The 20,996-nt window shown below is 40.6% G+C and overlaps 1 protein-coding gene across 1 annotated transcript in view; it reads right to left on the reverse strand.

The window, feature by feature from the left end:
- The window catches only part of EFNB2 (ephrin B2), a 45,491-nt gene that overhangs the window by 12,432 nt on the left and 12,063 nt on the right, over positions 1–20,996 (reverse strand). The window contains exon 2 of the mRNA XM_075424522.1: positions 10,207–10,490. Coding sequence (XP_075280637.1) covers positions 10,207–10,490 — 284 coding nt within the window. The remainder of the gene's footprint in view (positions 1–10,206; positions 10,491–20,996) is intronic.

Here is a 20,996-nt window from a genome sequence, read left to right on the forward strand (position 1 = left end):
TTCCCCCCTATCCACACACGAGGCAAAACTTCTGTATGAAGGAACAGAATTCTCCTTTCTTCTTTTCAACTTCTCATCCTTGTTGTTTTTTAAATTAAGTCCCATGTTGTATGTCTCAAGATTTATATCTATACAAGATACTCAAATTATATTCTGCACAGCAAGTAAGCAGCAATGCCCTCCTCAGTGAAGCTAAAACCAGAACAAAATGAAGTAAAATAAAAAACAGGCCTCTTCCTGCCTGGAAGAAGGCAAGGGCTCTGCAGCGATACTTTGTGATTCACTTTCCTAACTACTGCTCTAAAATACATCTTGTCCAAATGGGAACAGCATGACTTGTGGTGCTTAGATGGGACTCATGATACAGGGATCTTCATGTAATTCCCCATAAAATTCTCCACTTGTTTTCATATGTCAAGAAAGAGCCAGATTTTACTGCTGTTTAAATTTTTTTTTGGGGGGGTGGTGCAATGTGGAGAACGCAAGCAAGACAGAGCCAATCAGTTCCGTACTGTAAGACACCTTGGTATATACCAACTATTTAATTCCACACACACACCTCTGGAATCCGTAGACTCTCCTTCCCGCATGTCGTGTCATCCGACTGAGAAGTATGAAACACAGAACAGGGAGGGCATTCTTGTAAAGTCTGCCCCCTAGCCTACATTCAGAATGATTCTCTTAATTCCAGGGAGACGTGGTATCATACAACAAGAATACAGGTGGTGAAAAAAAAGCCCCTTCTGTCAACAAAGTCTTTCCATAAAGAGAAAAAGAGACAGCGAGCAAGACGGAGTTGGAAAATATCAAAAAAGCTGTGAGCTCCTACTGGTTTCTGCTGCCTATCATTTTGAAAGCAACCCCACTTTATCTCTGGGTTAAGGAATACCGCAGCTGAAGTGTACGGAACAGTAAACTATTTGCTGAATTATTACCCATTACAGAAGGTCATAGCATCCACCCACCCACAACAAAATCCTACTTGCTTCACTGCTGTCAAATGTCCCTTTTGAAAATTCTCTTGGAACAATTTAGAGATTATAAAAAAAAAAAACAAAAATAAAAGCGTCTCAGTTCTGTATCACTATGAATGACAATTTAAATCTTTCGTTACAGTTAAGCATTTCTAAAAGTATTTCAGTTCTGTATTTCACATACTCTGAGAAATGTTGCCAGATAATGATCTACTGCACACATGGCTGCTTCTAGTTTACATAAACAAATTATATATTTGTGAGCACTGAAGTAACTGGCAGATGTAAGCCCACTAATTATGATGTATTCAGCATATATCAGAAAGTATGCATCTAAAACAGATTACTAGCTAGTTAACTTCACCAACCACAAACAGGTATTTTACGCAAGTTTATCCTTCCTCATGGCACACTACTGCCAAAAGCCTCTCATGGATGGGGAGAAGTATCTCCCCACTACCACAGCAGGCTTTGCTTAACAGTTCAGCTGAATAGAACTAATAGAATTAGTTAGCATTCAAGTTACACTGATTGTTGCTAATGATGAGCGGGCTTGCTGGAAACAAAAGCAGAAGTTTCACATTAAATGAGGACCTATTTTCTGTACCATACGAACTCAACGTCACTCTTCAAGGACATTCAGCTGCCTTGAAAATCTCTCTGGTTTCTGTCTGTAGCACTTGGATAAGAAAGGGTTATAGCAAAAGTTCGTATTAAATAAATAACAAACCTCTTGCTCATTCTACTGTCACTAATTGCATGCAATGATATTAATGACCCAGTAATTGCTATACGAGTAGCACTGAAGTGGAAAACATCATTTTGAGGCAGAGTTCATCTCTAGGTGGTAGGACTTCACCAGTGACTGAGTTAATGCCTAGTGACAGTTTAGAATATAACACTACAGATGAGAAAATGTGCCAGTCTCATGGCTGTAACAGTTTAGATGGACATGACGTTATTTGCTTTGACCACGCAGAGCCCAGGAGTAACCCCAATAAAGTGCCACAGTCAGAGTCTGCCCTATAGATGAACCTCATTCCTTTCAGGGGAGATGCTCTGTACTACGACAATCTAGAGCAATTTTCCACATGTTTGCTTCAATAAAAGAATACCTTCATCTCCTGCTTTTACATCAAGCACAACAAAAGTGTGCTTTATTGCAAAACACAAAAAGCTATTTACATCATCTAACCATCCTTCAGCAACACAGAGTTTGGCACCTTAGTACCAAGATCAATTATGATACTACTGGATGACTGTGCACTTGGCAAAGATGATCAGAAGTTAAGCAACTGTTTTGATTGCAGTATGCTCATGTTTGTGTTTAGAACTTTAAAATATCCATGGAGTAAAACTTGATGAGGGAACATTGCTGAAATAAGGCAATCTGAATTTCCAAGGTGCTACAGGACCTCTAGTTCAAGTACTTGCCATAACAAATTAAGGAATTTAGCTTCTTTAGAAAGTATCACATAGGCACATCTTGGTCAATTTTAAGAAACTCTGATGGGACAGGTACGTTAATCCTTCAGTGTCTGAAATTTTGAAACGTCATAACTTTATGACAGGAGAACTGATACTATTAAGAACGACATTCATACAGTTTTTAATGTTTCACTAGTGTTTCAATAGTACAACACTACCAAGAGGGTTTTTTTCCTTTTGTGTCACAAATTCTTTAACTGTCTCGACTCAGCTACTAAATCTGCTGTGGCAGCCTCTGCACAGCAGGTGGGATCGAGGTTCAGCAAGGCCTGGGGCCCAACACCCGGGAAGCAGTTCTGCAGAAACGGTGCTGTGGGTCCTGGTGGACACCAAGCTGACCATGAGCCAGCAACCTGCCCTCACGGCAAAGGCAGCCAGCAGCCTCCTGGGCTGCATTAGGGACTGCCAGCATTAGGCAGCGGAAGGTGATCCTTCCCCTCTACCCAGCACTGCTGAGGCCACGGCTGGAGTGCTGGGTGCAGTCACGGGCTGCGCAATACAAGACAGACATGGACTCATAGGAGTGAGTCCAGTAAATGCTCATCGAGATGATGAAGGAACTGGAGCATCTGTGTAAGGAAAGTGGCTAGGGATCTGGGACTGTTCAGTACAGAGAAGGTTCTTGTGTATGAATACCTGGTGGGCAGGTAAAGAAGAAAGAGCTGGACTCTTCTCAGTGGTGCCCAGTGACAGGACAAGAAGCAACAGGCACTCACTGAAAAACAGGGAATGCTGTAAACCTGAGAAAACCTTTTTAAACGTGAGGGTGACTGAGCACTGGAACGGGTTGCCCAGGCAGGCTGTGGAGATATTCAAAACCCAGCTGGACACGGTCCGGGGCAACTTGCTGCAGTGGAGCCTGCTTGAGCAGGAGCTGGAGCAGGGGCTGGACCGTCTCCAGAGGTGCCGTCCAAATTCACCCATCCTGTGTTCTGCGATGAACTGCACTGTTGCAGTCTAACGCATTTACGTGCTAACGTGAAATACTTGAAATACAAATCTGTCTCGGTTTCCCTGGCAGGATTTATATTCAGACTTCTGTTTCTCTCACAGCAGCTCAGTGAGCACATAAGGACAAGTCTGCTGCTGCGGTTTAGTTATTTTTGCCGTCTTCATCTACTGAACAGAAAACAGCTAAGTCATGCTAACAAAGATCCAAACATGCTTTTTAAAACCAGCCTTATCAGCTTAATACGGACTCTTCTCCAAGAACTGCTAAGACTACCTTAAGCCTAATCCTGCTTTTACTCACAGAAATATTTGCATGATTTCTTTGGGATTGAAAAAAAGCAACTGGAAGACTGCCCATTAGGGCTTACTTTTATAGTCAGATTTATCAGAAATAAATCCTGAAATACTCTTCCTCCAAAGTTTTCAGGACTGACTAAAGTCAGGAAAGAAAGTCCAAACTGGCATTTAAGTCTGTTTTTCACCTATTTAAACCCTGTGTTTTAGCTAATGCAACCCTGAGACAGAAGTACATTTCCCTCCAACACAGCTATGTAAAGACTTTGATGAGGCAAACAATTTCAAGTATTTAAAATCAATTTCATTAAAGCCTTTCTACACGCTTATGCAGTTCCTGGTCTTATACTTCAGGACTTAAAAGTCTGTAATATGTAACAGATATAATACAAGCAACTGTATAAAATAAAGACTGATCATCCCACTTGATGAGATAAATGCTCATCACCAAACCTAGGTACAAACCCCCTTGATTTAAAGTTACTCATAGCCTGCATATAAAATATACACACTCAACCCAACCCTCTTCTGCATGCAGTCCTATTTAGGATGTATATGTAAATCTAAGAACATGTACAACTTGTAGAAGATGAGAGCTTAAGCTATTTTTTTGCAAAGCACTTCCAAATGTCCCCTACTGTTGATACGTATACTATACATAAAGACTTCTAAGTGAGAATATTGTATCTTTCTTTGTGAACGTACTGAATTTCCCGTATTTATAAATTGTTTATGAGGAACCAAAAAAAAGACAAAAATAAATACTGACTAAAAATATTAAAGTGCTTCTTATGAAATTTTAAAACCTGTTTAATTCATGAGCATTTCCTGAATAATTCTTTCTTCCAGTCTGAATAATTATTCTTCATTTTCATCCGACTCCATACCTATTTGGAATACTTGAGGGGTGTGGGGGAGGATAAATGTATTTTTTCACAAGATGCCATCAATTAACAAACTGATCATTCCTATCTTTCATTTCCTTCCCTTAGGAACAGAGAAATAATAACAGATTTCCTGCTGAACTATCTCTGTCTACTTTAAAGGAGATAAACGTTTGGTATTGCCTAGGTAATGGCACCGAACATGAACAAAGTCCATCAATCTAAAATAGCCTTATTCTCTTACAAGATCTGTGTGGTCTGGGACAAAACCCCAAAGGACCATGACTCCATTAATCCTGTAGGTCTCAGACTCTGTCAGAAATCTGAAGCTGCACAGACAGTGATTTTTTTCCTCCAATAATATTATTTGTATGAGCTGTATTTATATTTAATTCAACAAGAGCTAAGTGGTATTGCTGATATATCCCTTAAAAGACTCTCAGCAAAGTCAAAGACTGACCTCTGGATATCATTTTACACTAAGAAGAAATCATTTATCTAATTTTCTGAAGAAGGAGGAGGAAATAGGAAAGAAAAAAATGTGATCTTTGTATAACTGGAATCAGGGTGGCTATTACCACATAGGCTTTCATTAACATCACCACCACCACCAAATAAATAACAACAGATTCCTGGACCACAGAGTCTTTAGCAAAAAACATGGAAAATGTCTTTGTTGCAACAGAAATGGAATTGAAATGCCGCCACAGGTTCTATCTCGGTTTTGGCTAGTTTGGAATCAACCCCCAAACAAAGGAAAAACTGCTGTTTCCTTGTGAGTAGTTCTCGCTAGGTGTTTGGGAGGTTGCAGGGGGGCTGTGGACTGAAACCTGCCTCAGAGAGGTGTCAGAAGGCCCAGACAGACATATTAGCCAGCTCTTAAACTGTTTGGTCAGAATACTAAAATAACATTTTAATGTAAATCTATTTGGCCACGCAAAGAGATTTATTCTTCCCAGATGGGCCGTATTTCAGGGCACAATCTATATTGTCCTTTAATGTGTTCTTCCTCAGACAGTTATTGCCCTTTAATTGTAACAGAAATGACAAAGTGAAAACATAAAAGCCTTGTGAATTTTTCAAACCCAGCTAATGCTAAAGTTTCAGAATGACTGTTTTGATTTTAAAAGCCACAGTACTATTAAAGCAGTTATCCAAAATGTAGTGCTACCAGCCAGTATAAACCTTTAAATCAGTCAGGGATCAAATATATATATATGGTTTTTAATTTAAGCCAGAGGCCAATTTTGTAAGTGGGTCACTTGAAAAATGTTGACAAAAAACATATAAGGAAAGCTACATATTCCGTTTTGCCAATGTCAAAGCCAATGAGCATCATTAGCTTGGCAAGCTCGGCTAACGAGCTTGCAGACAGAGCAAGAATTTTAGAGAAACTGTCTCTAGGACCATTCTGTAGCCCCTTCCCAAGTCTCCAGTATTTTTCACTGACAAACAGGCGTTCTTTCACAAATTCCAAACAGGTGAACACTTCATTTTAGGTGACTTATTTTTTAATGCTGATGACGCCAGCCCATAATCTCCATTTTACTCATGCAAGAAGAGATGAAGTGAGCAGAGTATGTGCTTGCTTGGCCGAGCTCTCCCTGGAGCGTGACGGTGGCTGGAAGGCAAGCGGCACTGCTCCCTTCCCTCTGGCGTAGCTTGCCGCGGGCTTCCCTCAGCACAAACCCAGGGCACGGCGGTGCTCTCTGTGCCCTCTGACTAAAGGCCAAGTGTGTTGGGAAGGGCTCAGGACAACTCCCGCTTACTGAAAGTAAACATCTTTGGCATATTATATATGCCTGTACTATGCTAACACGCCTCCCTCCCACGCAAGCATCTGAGAGAAGTACCGAAGCAGTTACACCACGACCCAAGTACTTGCAGACAAATCCCCTAACATTGAAAAGATAACTCATTGCTCATTCTGAGCAACCCACAACAGCATAAAATTATACTTTATTCCCTAACCATGCAAAGACATGAAAAGACTTCTTAATGCAAACATCGGAGTTGCAAATCTGCACACCCTTCTTCTGCTAACTTTGCCCTTCGCACAGATATTTATGTTATTGGGCATGCTGTATCTTCCTTCATGCATCTGATTAAGGATTTCCTTAGAGACTTATGATATGTTAGCTAAATGGTCGCATATTTTAGGATAATCTAACGTTAATACTTCTGAGATCTCAAGTACATTTGACCTTCTCCAGTTCTGCTGAAAAGAAATCAGGTAACTGCAGGAAAACGAATCTATTAATTTCCCAGGAACCAAAAATTGATGGTAGCAAAGAAGAAAAAAGCAAGGACATTCTGTTACATCATTTATTCACTTTCACAATACCATTCAGTATCATCTTTCCAAGGACTGCTGTTCACAGAATTAACTCTTTGGATCCTGATACTCACATTGAGGAGTATCTTGTCAAGAAATGGATTAGACTATTTTTGGATTAAAGTACCATTAAATGTGAAAAGAGGTATCACAAATTCATCTGTATTTTTACTTTAAAAAAAAAACTTCAACTCTGGAATGAGAAAAGTTGCATCGTTTATATGCTTAGATCTTGGAAAGTAGTGAGTAGGAAAGATCTCCTTCTGCTATACCTATCACAAATACATCTGGATGATATAAAAATTATGGCTTGAAGAATTCCTGTACAATCACATTTCCCTAAAGGTATGCAGGGTTCAGGCAGCTGCTTCATCCTGTTTTGTAACTCCTCATCCCAAAATGACTAAACCCTAATCTGAATAGAGATTTTACTGTTTAATACAGCTCCACAAACCACATATTACCTTAGAAAAACAAACTATGTTTTCAAATAATGGCAAGATGATAAAGGTACACGACGATGCACAACACATTTAAAGGGCTGACAACAGCCTGCCAGCATAAACAGCGTCAAATTAGGCTGTAGACGCAGCCATGGCGAGCACCGCAAAGATGCTGGGCTCAGTGAACTCTCGTCTCAGGGTTTGTTTGGTGCCCCTCAGTCGAGGGAATACAAGATCCTAAAACACTTCAAAATCAAAAGCTGGCACCCACAATGCGTCATTGCCTTCACAGCACTCCTATCCCCCCCCAAAAGAAACCCCAAGACAAAACTCCAAATCCCCACACAGAAAATGAAAGGAAGAAAGGAAGAAAGAAAAGGGAAGTATTGGAGTCGGTGGGAGATGCAGCGCATTCCCCTCTCGGGCCCGAGCACACCTGTTAAATTACAGCTCTGGGAACAGGGAAGTACGCGAAAGATTTACAGCCTGATTTGCGTACGTGATTAGGATGTATTATATTACATACAAAAATGACAGTAAACGTCCTGACTACCAGAACTTGCATCTGATGAGGCTGTGTCAGATCACGAGCTTTTGAACACAAACTGTTAAAACCCTATCTAGCTCCAGTATCTCAGTAAAATGGTATCCTAGCTGAGCCCTGGCCTAGTTTCCTACCCCTCTTAGTGTTTCTGAGACCGACATCACTGAGTTCATTGTTTTCTGCCTGAATCATAGAAAAGCGAGAGTTTTAGCTTCAGGATGGCTGGGTTTTCAGGGTTGTTTTTTTTTTTTTTGGTCCAACCTATTAAAATATATGGGTACCCCTGCTGCAGCTCGGTTAGTATGATAGCAATATAGTGATAAATTAGCCATTTGTTTATGCCCGAATGAGCAGGGGAAGTAATATCCTAAGGCACTCCAGTATTACTGCAAGGCTAGTGTGATTTTTGAGGCATTAGGCTGAAGGCTCAGCAAGTTTCTTCAACCAAACGACACTGTAATCTTCCAGGAAATGCAACGTCTATTACGTCTTATTGCTATAATGAAATAATTATACAAAACTAATGAAAATGAGACATACTTAATAATTCTCTGGGTAAATCCATGACACAGCTATGACAGAACTGACAGAGTATCAGAAAGCTCCATTTGTGCCCATAATTTTCAAGTAATAATTGTAACAGTGCCATTTGTTCCACTACAGTTGGTCTGTTGTGGATGTTTTTAAAAGCAGCACTAAATACTGAACATATCTTATCATTAAAGCCAACTGTTTGAGCGTGGTCATTTTTACACTATACATTTTCACTGGAGTTACACCATCCCTCAACATCTAATCTTGCAGCTTTTACCCTGGTAACTCTCACTGGATTTCAGTGGGGAGTTTGTCAAAGTCAAATGCTATGTAAGTGAGATCAGGTTTTTATACAGCCCCTAACTCAACAGAGAAAGCACCTATACTAAGTGACCTTTTTGTCAAACCTTAAAAACCAAGAAATGTTTTGTGGTCTTTTGCATCTCCCAAAACTGTTATTTAGTAACCTATATATTTAGTATTTAATACAGTGAATTCTTAGTTTCCGTGATACACAACCTGTTTTATACATAATGGCAGTGTGTACCATTTTGGATATAACTGGGAAGTGAGCATTAACTGATACTACACGCATTTCTATTTCCGTTTTAAAGGTACGTGCTCAGAGCACTTGTAAAAATACCAATATTTTTCACTAAGAAATTAAGAAATATTTAGAATGGCAGACATTACATGAAATAGTTATCAGCCCTCTGATTTTCAAGGAGGTGTGAGGAATAAGACACACCAATATCTAACTCCCTTGTAACTGCAGCAAAGCCAATGCACAGAATTTATACATCCCCCACTAAGTGGTTATCCTTGCTCAAGGCTTCGAAAGTCCCCACGGGGCTAAATGAGATCCGCAGGCCATTGTATTACAATGACAAAACCTAAACTAATGTAAATTGTTGTTGTACTGCTGAGGTCTCAGCTTATACTAACTCCTGATTCACATCATTAACTTTACACATCGTAAGTAATTTGAATCACTAAGCACAGCGCTTACCTCCGGACTCGCTTTCAGCCATAAATCCCTGATCAGACTAAAACTCCCAAGGTCTGTATCGTTGGGACACAGGCTGGTGTCACGCACATTCTTTTGACAAGTACAGGACCATGAAAAAGGAGGAAACTCCAGATCATGCTAGCCTAGGTTTTGCCCAAGAACCCTCCCAGCTACTGTATGGACGCAGTAGGGATGTACTGCAGCTAGGCATGCTCAACTAGAGCCCACCAGCAACCCTCGTGGGGAAATTACACTGTCAAAGTTGGCACCAAAGTAGCCGAAAGGTCTCCTCAAGAATCCGTGGACCACCTGGAGCAACGGCCAGCCATCTCACGTAGGATGCCTCAGCTTGAATGGCTGGGCCACCCTACTCTTACTGCTGGCATAAGGGCACCCGAGGGCAGAGCCACCAGCATGGCCTGTCACCAGAGCTGCGAGCGGGGAATGCACCACAGTTTAGCTGCACACAACTTTCAATGTAAATATAGGACATGATATTGGGCACAAAAGGAGAAGCCCTCTAGAGGCATAAAAGTACAATCTGATTTGATTTATACACAAACGAAAGAGAAAAGAGACAGAGGCCCCACGGAAGTCAGGAATAATGTTGAAAATATGCTGTCAAAATATTTTCAGATAAAAAATACAAACCCCTTCAAATTCTTCTTAGTTCCCTTATAGTGTACAGGAAAACATACAAAAGAACGAAAAATTATTTAAAAAAATGAACAATTGATATTTTGAACTTACATATGACGTAATAATCTTTGTTCTTCTGAAATTCCAGGCCCCACAGATTAGGACTGAACTCTTGAAACTTGATGGTAAACTTAACATCTTGATCTGGCTTGGCACAGTTGAGTAGAGGTGTATTGTCCTTTCTAATAGCACAGCTATCTGCCTGGTCTTTATCAACCATGTAGACCTTATAATATTCATACTGGCCAACAGTTTTAGAGTCCACCTTTGGGCATATAATATCCAGCTTGTCTCCTATCTGTGGATATAGTACCAGTCCTTGTCCAGGAAGGAATCTAAAAAAGAAATAAAAGAGAGAGAAAAAAAAAGGGGCAAATGTGAGACACTTGATAAAATCTCATCCAGAAAAGTAGCAATTGCAACTGGTAGAGAGGAACAAACACACAGTTTCCAAAACCAAAATGACAGACTGAGCAAACCGGATCTTAATAGTTTGGGCCTGACTCAATTTAATATCAACAAGATGCTTATTCAGATCTTGGAAATTACAGCTGGATTGAGTTTTATAGTCTTCATCTCAGTTTTGGGAACTCTAGCAGGTTTTATGTCTCTGGCTGGCACTGCCATTTCTTCCACATTTGGCCATTTACAGCAGCTAGTGCAATGGGCTGCAATCCTGTTTATCTGCTTTGGTAACATTTCTACTATTCTTGCACATATTTTGCTAATTTTGGACATGGGAGAATGACAACAATAAATCTTTCAAACCCCCTGAGCAGCCATGTGGGAAAGAAAAAAACTTAAGACTTTAAGAGTTAACAGCATATTAAGATGCTGATTGATGTTACTAGTATAACACAAAGGAACATTGGTCACTCACCAGGATCATGCTTACAGACAGACCCGGGCTGGACAGAGATCCACCTGGCCCAAGGACCACACATGCTTCTGATAAAACACTTTTCCAACACAGTCTGACCGCTAAACTACAATGAAATCTTTTCTTCATAAACTCCATCATTACTGTCGTTATTTTAGCTATTTTTTTTATTTCTTGTGCTACAAGTGTGCTTTTGTCTTCATATAGATGAAGACTTCTTACACAAACTGGCAGTGAGCTGTAAAGTTTGGGGTGAGACTCAGTATTGTATCTTTTCTATTTGTATTAATTAACAGGCAAACTCTACCACTTCTTCACGGAAGAAAAATATAAATAATTACTTGTAGTATTGATTCATCCACAAAACAAGGACCCTTGTTCTCACAAGGACAAAAGCCACAGCAGGTTTGTTTGTTTTTTTTTCTCCGCAAGATATATTTGCTCCAATTAAGGCCAAGAAGTGTGTGTTTTAGAACCACAGCCAACGACACAACGTCCTCGAATACACAGACCTAAAAGCCTGACTTTCTTTCCTCTCTCTCCTGCCTGCCAGCCTTTTCCAAAGATCTTCCTTAATGGAGAAACAGCCTGAAAAAACGACTGAAACAATTGCCGCCTAATGAACACCCTTCTCCAAGTGGTAGCATTTAAACCGCACACGCAGTAAATCTAGCTTATTCACAGGCAGCCTTCCTGGAAACTTTAAATTAGAGTATTAAGGCCCAAGCAGAACAAAGCTGTAGGCGTCGGTGACCTCCAGCCTCTGGCTTGGCTAAAGGAGCCCACCAGCTCTTAGTAGTACTGGAGGAGAACCTACTAAATGAGAAAAAAGGATGATGTGGTGCCCCAAATTTCGAATCCATCATTTACAACCGCTTGCTCCCACACAATGCAAGTTTACGATCTGTCTAATTGAGCAGGATTATTTTCACTCACAAGGCCCGTGTAAGAATTATATTTGTTGTGAAGCACCACGTAGCAAGACAAAGACATGTAATTACAGATTTAGGGAAAAAGAACAATGAAATGTTATGGCAAGAGAAGCGACTGTTGATGTATAAATCACTGTGCTCTTTTGTGTCATGCAGTGTAATTTCCAGACTACAGAAACTAGGCTTGGCCATGGCCGTTCAAACTGAGATGCACTGGGGATGGGGTGAAGCTGCACCTCCTCCTCCAGCTCTTGGACACGCCAAGGGAATGCAGTGACTGCCACCTCCCAACAGCCGAAATCATGAGACAAATGGAAAGAATCATAGAAACACAGAATCATTAAGGTTGGAAAAAGACCTCCAAGATCATCAAGTCCAATCGTCAACCCATCACCACCATGCCTGCTAAACCATGTCCTGAAGTGCCATATCCACAAATTTTCTGAACACATAACGTGTGGCAATGCACCCTCCTCGGGAGTCACCGGCCTGGTGAGGGATGACCGAGGGAGAGCCCAGCTCTGGAAATGGCTGGAGGAAGACCCCAGCCAGCAAACGTTTCCAAGGGAGCAGCACGGATCCTGGCTCAGGATCCCCTCAGGGATCGACTCCGACCAGGCAAAGGCAAAGGGACAGAGCTTCTGAGCCAACCTCGGTCGCCTGCAACCACCTTGTCGAACCACAGTCCTATTTTAGTTTGTGCCTGTGCAGCAGTGTTGTACCAGAAAGATGAAAATTACTCCCATCCCGCTATCTGCACCCCCAGAGACAGGCTGGTCACTGTACGATCCCGTCATTGCAAATATTTCTTCTTGCCAGTAATGCTTCTTCACAGCAATGTATAATATGAAACAGGTGAGATTTCTGAGGACCAGATCTTTGTTTTTAAATTAATCATTTTAGATTCCCAGGCATAATAAAGATGAAATTCATACGGTTAGAAACATGCACCTGTCTGTCATTATCAATAACATGACCTAAAAGCCACCCTGAAAAAAAAAAAAACACCGATTCTAATTTTAGATTTTGTGTATATATATGTTTGTGTAATGACGCAGGAGTGGTATACATTCTCCATGCAAACTCTGAGCGCAAACAGGACGGGTTCAGAGACGGCGTGCAAGGCAGTCTTCAGAAACAGCTACGGGATAGAAAGCACACTTGTGTGCCCTGGTTAAGTAGCCAGGAATTGCCCCATAAAAGGCTGAGGACAGAACCACCCCCAACAGACAGCTAAAACACATTTTACAAGAGCTTTAAACCGACACACTCGTTAGACTTTATGGCAGGGGAATATTCTTGCTATGGCTCTGAAGTCTGTACAGTTTGAGAACTAAACTTGGTAAATCTCCTTCCACTTGAGTTTCTGAACTTGCAGGATCTAATGCTGATGGGATTAGGAAAGAAAAAGGGATAAAAATGAAAGGATTAATCCAAGAGCTTGATTGTATTGAAATTTTTTCCACAGTTTGCAGTTTTGATCGTGACCTTTGCGAGTAAGATATTTTTCCAATTTACTTTCCTGATTTTCTTACAACAATAAAGCACAAATATGGATGGAGAGAATAAAAAAGTTTCACCTCATGTATTTCAGTTTGACCACAAAGCTTACAGTGGCCGATTAACACTAGGTATGATTATTATCCCTGTCTTTGTGTAATACTTTCGCTACTGTATTTTCATAAAGACTTTAAATAAATCATATGCTGGGTACTAAGCATTTTCTGAAGCTATTTATTAAATGTCAGGAGGATTAAGACTACTGTTTTATGATCCTTTTTTTGAAAACCTTATTACTAAAAAAAAAGGGGGGAGGGAACACACAATGTACATTCAGTCTTGGTAGAAGTGAATAAAAACTTCGGGATTAATCATGACTCTTTATTTCTCCAAGTACTGATGTAGCCTTAAGCGTTCTGGGGTAGTATCAACACTTACGAAATGTTTGCAGCATGGCATCTCTACAAATGAAGTAAATGAGCTGGCTTTGCAAGTCTGATTAGAATGTGCCTTCAGCTACTCCAAAAAAACATTTTTTTTCCCCCAAACAGAAATATAATAAAGACAGAGCAAGAGGTTTTCAGAATCCTGTGACTGATCCCGAGGAGGCTGCGTTACTCCAGCAGTTGCCTGGGACACTGACACGGTCTTTGAGCAGTCGGGACAGTGACAGCACTGGAATCACTGCTTTCTATAAAAAGCTAACTTTCCAACTTTCCACTTCTCAGCTCTAATTGTTCTTTACTGGGAAACCTACATATCAGTATAGGCCCCTGCACCCCAACAGAAGCTTAGGAGAAAAGCTTAGCAAGTTTCACGACTCATTTCTGTCACCAGTCAGATGAGACTAGTGCGTTTGAAGAATCTTGCTCACAATTAATAATCCTAGTGCTTACTGTGAGAAAGCACAGAAAAGTATATTAAGTACAGTAAAAGCTGTATGACGAAATTCATGCGCTTACTGTCTGGCACTTTTGGATACAGAGGGCATTTTTACTGTCAGCCCAAAATTGGTGTATTGTGGCTGACATGTGACATCTGTGCAAAGCCCATGGATATGAATCCCTCCCACACGTCCAACTAGTCATGCAGCTTATCAAATAACATGCAGAGTTCCTAAACCTTTTTAAAAATAAGTATTATATTAGACAAAAAAAATCATGTGACACATGAACAGAAAATAGTAACACAGTAGTCCATTCCCCACTCCCACCAATGTTGCAATAATTCTCTGTACCACACTTATTTTAAGCCCCAGCATTTCCTGGCACTAATGTACTTACTGGTCAAAGTCTTAGAGAAGTTAAATTTGATTTTGAAATTTTACAAAAAATAAAACTTATATTATGCAGTTTCCAATTTCTTAAGAATCTAATTCTTGTTTAGAGAAACTCAGCACATTCAAACACATAAAATTAGAAAGGAATTTTCCTTAATGATAACTACTCAGACCTGCCTAATTTCATAATAGTAAATTCTCAAAAAAATTGGAACTTTACCTGTCAGCACTCTTCTTCACCAAGAATACTCTACTATTCATTACTACACAGACATTTCTGAAACTGCAAAATTATCAACAAATCTTTAGAGAAATAAACTCTTCAAGAGATTTTGTTAATCAGTATTAACTGATGTAACAAATGTGTTGTCATGCTTTTCCCAACTTGCAAAACTATATACATACACAGATACTATAAATATATGTCCACTTAGCTGTAACTATATCCTAGTAATTATAAAATAAATGCAATTTTAGAAAGCGTGTTAGTGCTTGTTGCGAGTCTTGTATATTTAACCAGGGAAACAGTGCCAAATTTCTGCGCTTTAATACCTTACCTGAACTAATTGGTGTAGGCAGTTAGCTTTAAATTAATGTAACAAAAATAACCCTAAAAATGTGAACAATCAAGACACTTCTTAAAATGCAGCCTAAAACCTTGTGTTGGGGAATCCTACCCACTTAACTTTATGAAGTTTAACTACCAGCCTGACTACAAAGTTATTCATTGAAAAGTTTTATTAAGGAAATGTCATGAATACTAATAACACAGTGTTAGTCCGTTACTTGTACAAGTGCAAACTGAAACAGAATACAGAATAGCATTCCACGTACAAGTCCTTACTGTTTAAAAAGAATGGTTATTAAATAGTATACATATTCATCATTTGGCTTTGGAGAAAATAACAACATTCATATTTTGAATATCATTTTGTCCACAGGAGAAATATTTAAGCAGGGCAGAAGTCCAATCAGCTTGATGCAAAGCAAATAAAAGTTCTGGGAAAAGGTCCTAGTGATTTCAGTGAAGTCACAGTGGGCTAATCACGGCCTGCTGAATGAGATGAAGACCAGTTTATTGATTCTTGAAGACTCTAAACTGAATAAAATCCACAGACGTAAGACTAGCGCTCTCTGTAAGAGTCCTCTGCTCCATACAGAGCTTTCACATTAATTTCTGTCATACACAACATCACATACAAGGATATGCCATGTGGATATATGGTATACACCCAGTCGTAAACCTGAAATGCTTTTTTGCAGAATCAGTGATTTTATAGGACAGATCTCACTCCAATTTAAATGGATTAAGTGAACGTGAACTCAACGAGAAGAGGATCAGTAACTGATGTGTAACAGACAGAAAAACAAGCATCATCAAAAAAAGATTAATGTGCAGTCTCTGTCTCAAAATGGGTATGGAATTTGGTTAAAAAGAAAGGCACTACTCTTACGGGAAGTCTTTGCAAGAAACATTACCATAGTTTGACACTGCAAGACGACAGATCGGCTTTATACACAGACTAGCAAATGAAACTTTGAAAACAAAAGAAGTACAGCATTTCATATTACTAAAATTCTTTTAAGGGAGTTTTGGAAGCTACTTTTCTTTGCCAGTGCAGTATTACTGATTTCTTATTTTAATATTATAACAAAGTTTTACAGAACATGCTAAACAGGCATGTTTTTGAATTTAAATAAAAATTAAGAAGTTTAATCTGCTGACCTTTAGTTATACGTAACATTTTTCCATGTAGTTAATGAAACTATTCATGTAAGCAGTGGTTACTTGCATTAACAGGACTTGCAGGCTAGAAACTAAATGGAATTCAAACAAATAAATAAACAAATATATTCACGTTCATCCCTTAAGATCTTTAATGGTAAGTACCACATTATACAAAGCCAGATTATAAAATACCGTAACACAAGTTTCTAAAGCTGCAGCTCTTGTATTTCTCCCTTCCATCAGCAGGGATGAACCTCTTTCTGGGGCTTGGGCTCTCCTGTAATAAAACCTGCTGCAAGTACATAAATGCTTTGAAAGAGTCCCCTGAAACTGCAGCTAATCTCCATCCCAGCTTTTGTGGTACCTCCTTGTCCCCCCCCTTCTCACCTCCGAAGGACCCCATCTTCTTTCGGACTACCCCGGGGAAATGCTTGCAGTGCAATGGAAAGGGGAATGCTCAAGGGTTTGTTGTGTTTTAATCACCATCCTGGACACAAAATGGCAGCGTTGCCACCATTTCGCATATCTCAAGTACCCATGCAAATGGACACTGCTCTTGGGGCCTTTTCCTGGACCTATTTTTACTGAAATCGGTTGCAAAACTTCCACTGACTTCAGCAGGGCCAGACAACACAATATGTTTACAACTGAAATCTTAACAACCTACACGAGAATGATTCTGCAGCACTGTCATGTTTTCTCAAAATTTTAAGTGGACAGGGAACGAGGAGCATGTATGAAATTTTAGTGGTTTCATTTTTCATTTCATTGCACTACCTTTTGCAAAATACTCGAGGAAAGCATTTAGAGACAACAAAGGATTTCTAACAGGCGTAAAATAAGGATGGGCTGAGAGTGCATACACTTCTCCCCAAAGAAAACGTTTTTTTGCATGGATCTGCAGGATTTGACAGTCAAATTGTACCATCACATCACAGTCCTCCAGGCACAGAGCTTCCACTGTGCAGACAGACACCCACAGACACCATCCCTCGTCAGACACGCCCGAATACGCCCCGACCGGTCTCCTAGAAAGATGTGTCATGAGTCTCCTTCACCAAGTAACTCGCGTGACTATCGCTGCTGTGGAGACACAGACACTCGCTTCTTCGCTCCGTTCAGCTTAGGGCAGCCACGAGCCTAAATAAAGGTGCCTTGCACTTGAGAGAGCGCGAAACCTCCAGCCGAGTTGTGGTATTTGGCAAGAACCGTACCCTTTTCGCCCTTCACGTAGGCGGAAGGTCACCTGCAACCCAGCACCAAATACATCTTATTGGAGACACTCTCTCTAAGGAAAATCTGGTTGCGTAGAAGCTGTGACGTACGAGGTTATGGATGCGATCTCACTCCGTGGGAACAGTAAACCAGCCAGTGGAGGTGCCGTGGGCTCTCCTTCGGGCAGCCCCAGTCCCCGGCTCGGGCAGAGGCAGCCGAGTCTGCAACTCCTGTCCAGGTGGTCGCGGCATCTCGGGGTGACCACGGACCCGGAGGCGCTGGGAGCCCCCTCTCCCAGCCCACCTCACCGGCACGCAGCTGCCAGGAGGGCTTTGCTGCGAGGCAGCGTATCTGTTTCAACCCGACGCCATCTCCGCCTCCAAGAGATGGGTTAGTTTTGCTGGAAAGCTGCCCTTCCCCTCGCTGCTTGGCTCTCGCTCGCAGAGCAAAGCAAAGCAAAAAACCCACTTACGTAACTAAAACCTTCAGACCAACTTGTGCTTTACCCCTCCGTCTCCAACGTCAATCCAGGGTGCGATAATGGATGTGCAGTTTTCCTCCCGAAAAAGGGAAGCACGTTTTCCTCTGCCTTAAAGACACCCCTCTGAGAGCAAACACCTATCTGTTTGTTTTTTCCTCTGCAATGGGAAACAAGGTCTGGGCTTTTTGCACAAGAATGTGCAGTCTGGCTTAGAACATTTACCACAGGGTTAAGGCTTGAAATGCTGAGAAGATGTATGGTTCCATTTTTTTACCAAGGTTGACAAAGGAATTTTTTTTTTAAATATCGATTTTTATATTCCGTTTTCATACACGACCTCCACATAAAGCACTATTAATAGCAATTAACTTTTTGTATTATTGTGCAGAAAGCAATTACTGCTCTGCTAAAAGTACTTAAAGCACTAGAGAATTCTGATCCATTTACAAAATCAATTCTGGTTACCACAAAAGAACTGCTAATAGGCTTTCGGACAGTCTCCTAACTAAGTAAAAAAAAAGGATGGATATGACCAATGTTCTATTTTAAAGTGTATTATATTAACATTTCATCAGCATTTACAGAAATATGAACCCTCACAACAGTGCTGGACTTACTCAGCTTCAGCAAACGGGGAATCGCTCCTCAAATCACTGCTCACTTGCTCACTCTGTCTCATGCACGAGCAAGGAAACACACAGAGGCACATTCTCCTTTTTACTGAGCTTCAGCAGAAACATGCTTTCTACATAGAGTCGAAAAACTGCAAGTGGCTGCAGTGGAGAGTAGCAGCCAATCTGTATAAATGGCTTATTCTTAGGAATTTCTGAAAGAGAAAACACTCAGTAGGTGCACTGTAATTAGCTGCTCTTTCTAGTTACCTCTTGACAAATGATGCATGCGGGTCTGGATGAGAGCCCAACTCTTGACCCATGCCACCACTACACACTTTAGTACTTCAAGCAGAAACCCCTACTCTCAGCATTCTTTTCATTTTGTTTTTTTTTCCAGAAATGCGGTGCTGGTAATGCACAACATGAGAACCAGACATGATTAGCAACGCTGGAATTCTTTCAGAAGTGTTTCGTATAGCTATGTCCTAAATATATCTGCGGAAAGCTTCCTGCCTTCGATTCCTTCCAAATATGTAGCATGTTTCAGGACTGGGTTAAAGGACAGAACACGGAAATACACACGGCAAACGTTCCCACAGCGCTCAAGGATACGCTCTGGTGACGTCTGTAAGCTTTTCAAACAGAAGATATTCATGTGATCGTTATTTTAAATCAGTGAGATAATAAGTCTATTGAGAAATGCAACTTTTGCCACAAAAATTACCCTTGACAAAACCAAACATTTTTTGGACAGCACTTTACTGCCCCCTTTTGCACTTTAACATCAGAACAGGTTTCAACACCAACATACGTCTGAGAAACACTGCGAAGATATGGGGTAAGCAGACAGGGCAACACCTTTACGCACTAGGAGACTATCAGGCACTGCTTTGGGGACATCTTCCACTTGCCTACACTGTAAACAACTGAAACATCTAGCTTTCATTGTCCCTAATCTTCCCTGGAAGAGATCAGTAATGGATGGTCTGAACTACTATTTTCCATTTTAATCTGCATGTATATGGGCAACTGGGAAAGAAGGGGATATTGCTCATTAACACTAGCTGTCTCTCTAGCACAATTTTCTAAAGCAAAGATCATCTGCAACTTGAATTTGGCTTTATTCATCAGGAAGAAAAGAATGACAAAGGGCTTTCCAGTCTGAGGCCATTCATGTGTTAGCAATCCCTTAACTGAAAGGATGGGTGTATCCTTCAGAAGAAAACTTCACAAACTGGCAGGCCAGAGTATTTTCATGAAAGGTGAAGACGAGAAGCCTAGACATTCAAATACCCTGCAAGCCTACAGGCATAAACCCGTTCTGCAACTCTGCACTGCAATTACAGTCAGTACGGAATCCACGCATGTCTCTGTGTGTCCACATATATCTACAAAAGGTAATAAATCTATAGTCTAGTGGTCAGTTATTTGCAAAATACTAATTCACTATGACAGAGCCAGAGGGGGACCTGTCCTGCCCCAATCCTCAGCTTCCATCTGACAAAGTCCATGTGCTGCTGTGTACACTTATATTTAAACTAAATCCATTTTCCTCTGTCATCCTACAATTACAATACAAGTCACAATAATATTAAATTTCACTGCCTACAGCATTGCACAATTGAACCATTACTGTAATGAAAACTGACTCCCTTTGATATTAACACTGGTGTTTTCTCTCATTTGCTAGCCATGAAATACAGGAAGAGACCAATGCTGTTTTAATTAAAGAACTGTTGTTCAAAATATGCTACTGGGAATATTAAAGTAGTTCCTTGCTCTCACAGCAGAGATAATCAGGTATTTACATGGTTTTGATTTTTGAAAAAAAAAAAAAAAGAAAAAGAAAAAAAAAACCTGTGCCATGAATTCAGCGTAACACAAAACCACTGCTCTACTTGACTTGTGCTGACAGAGGCGGGGTGTGCCAAACCCAAGAAAGATGGCGCTTTGTTGAAAAGATGCAGAGCAGTAGTTAGCATGGAACGGAAAGTCAAACCAAACCATGTGTGCTTCTTACACGAGTCACTAAAGTCTTTGCTTTTAGAAAGCTAACAGCGAGCAGCTGGCATTTGCCAAGGAACTACTTTTCACAAAGGGCACTACAAGACACAGGAAACAAACAATAAAACCAGACTGTTCCATTGCTGTGCCATTCCGTGCTCTTCTCCACCATTGCTATTACAGAAACGAATCCTACATCAGCCCCAA

The sequence above is a fragment of the Opisthocomus hoazin genome, chromosome 1 (genome assembly GCF_030867145.1).
Source record: "Opisthocomus hoazin isolate bOpiHoa1 chromosome 1, bOpiHoa1.hap1, whole genome shotgun sequence".
NCBI lineage: Eukaryota > Metazoa > Chordata > Aves > Opisthocomiformes > Opisthocomidae > Opisthocomus > Opisthocomus hoazin.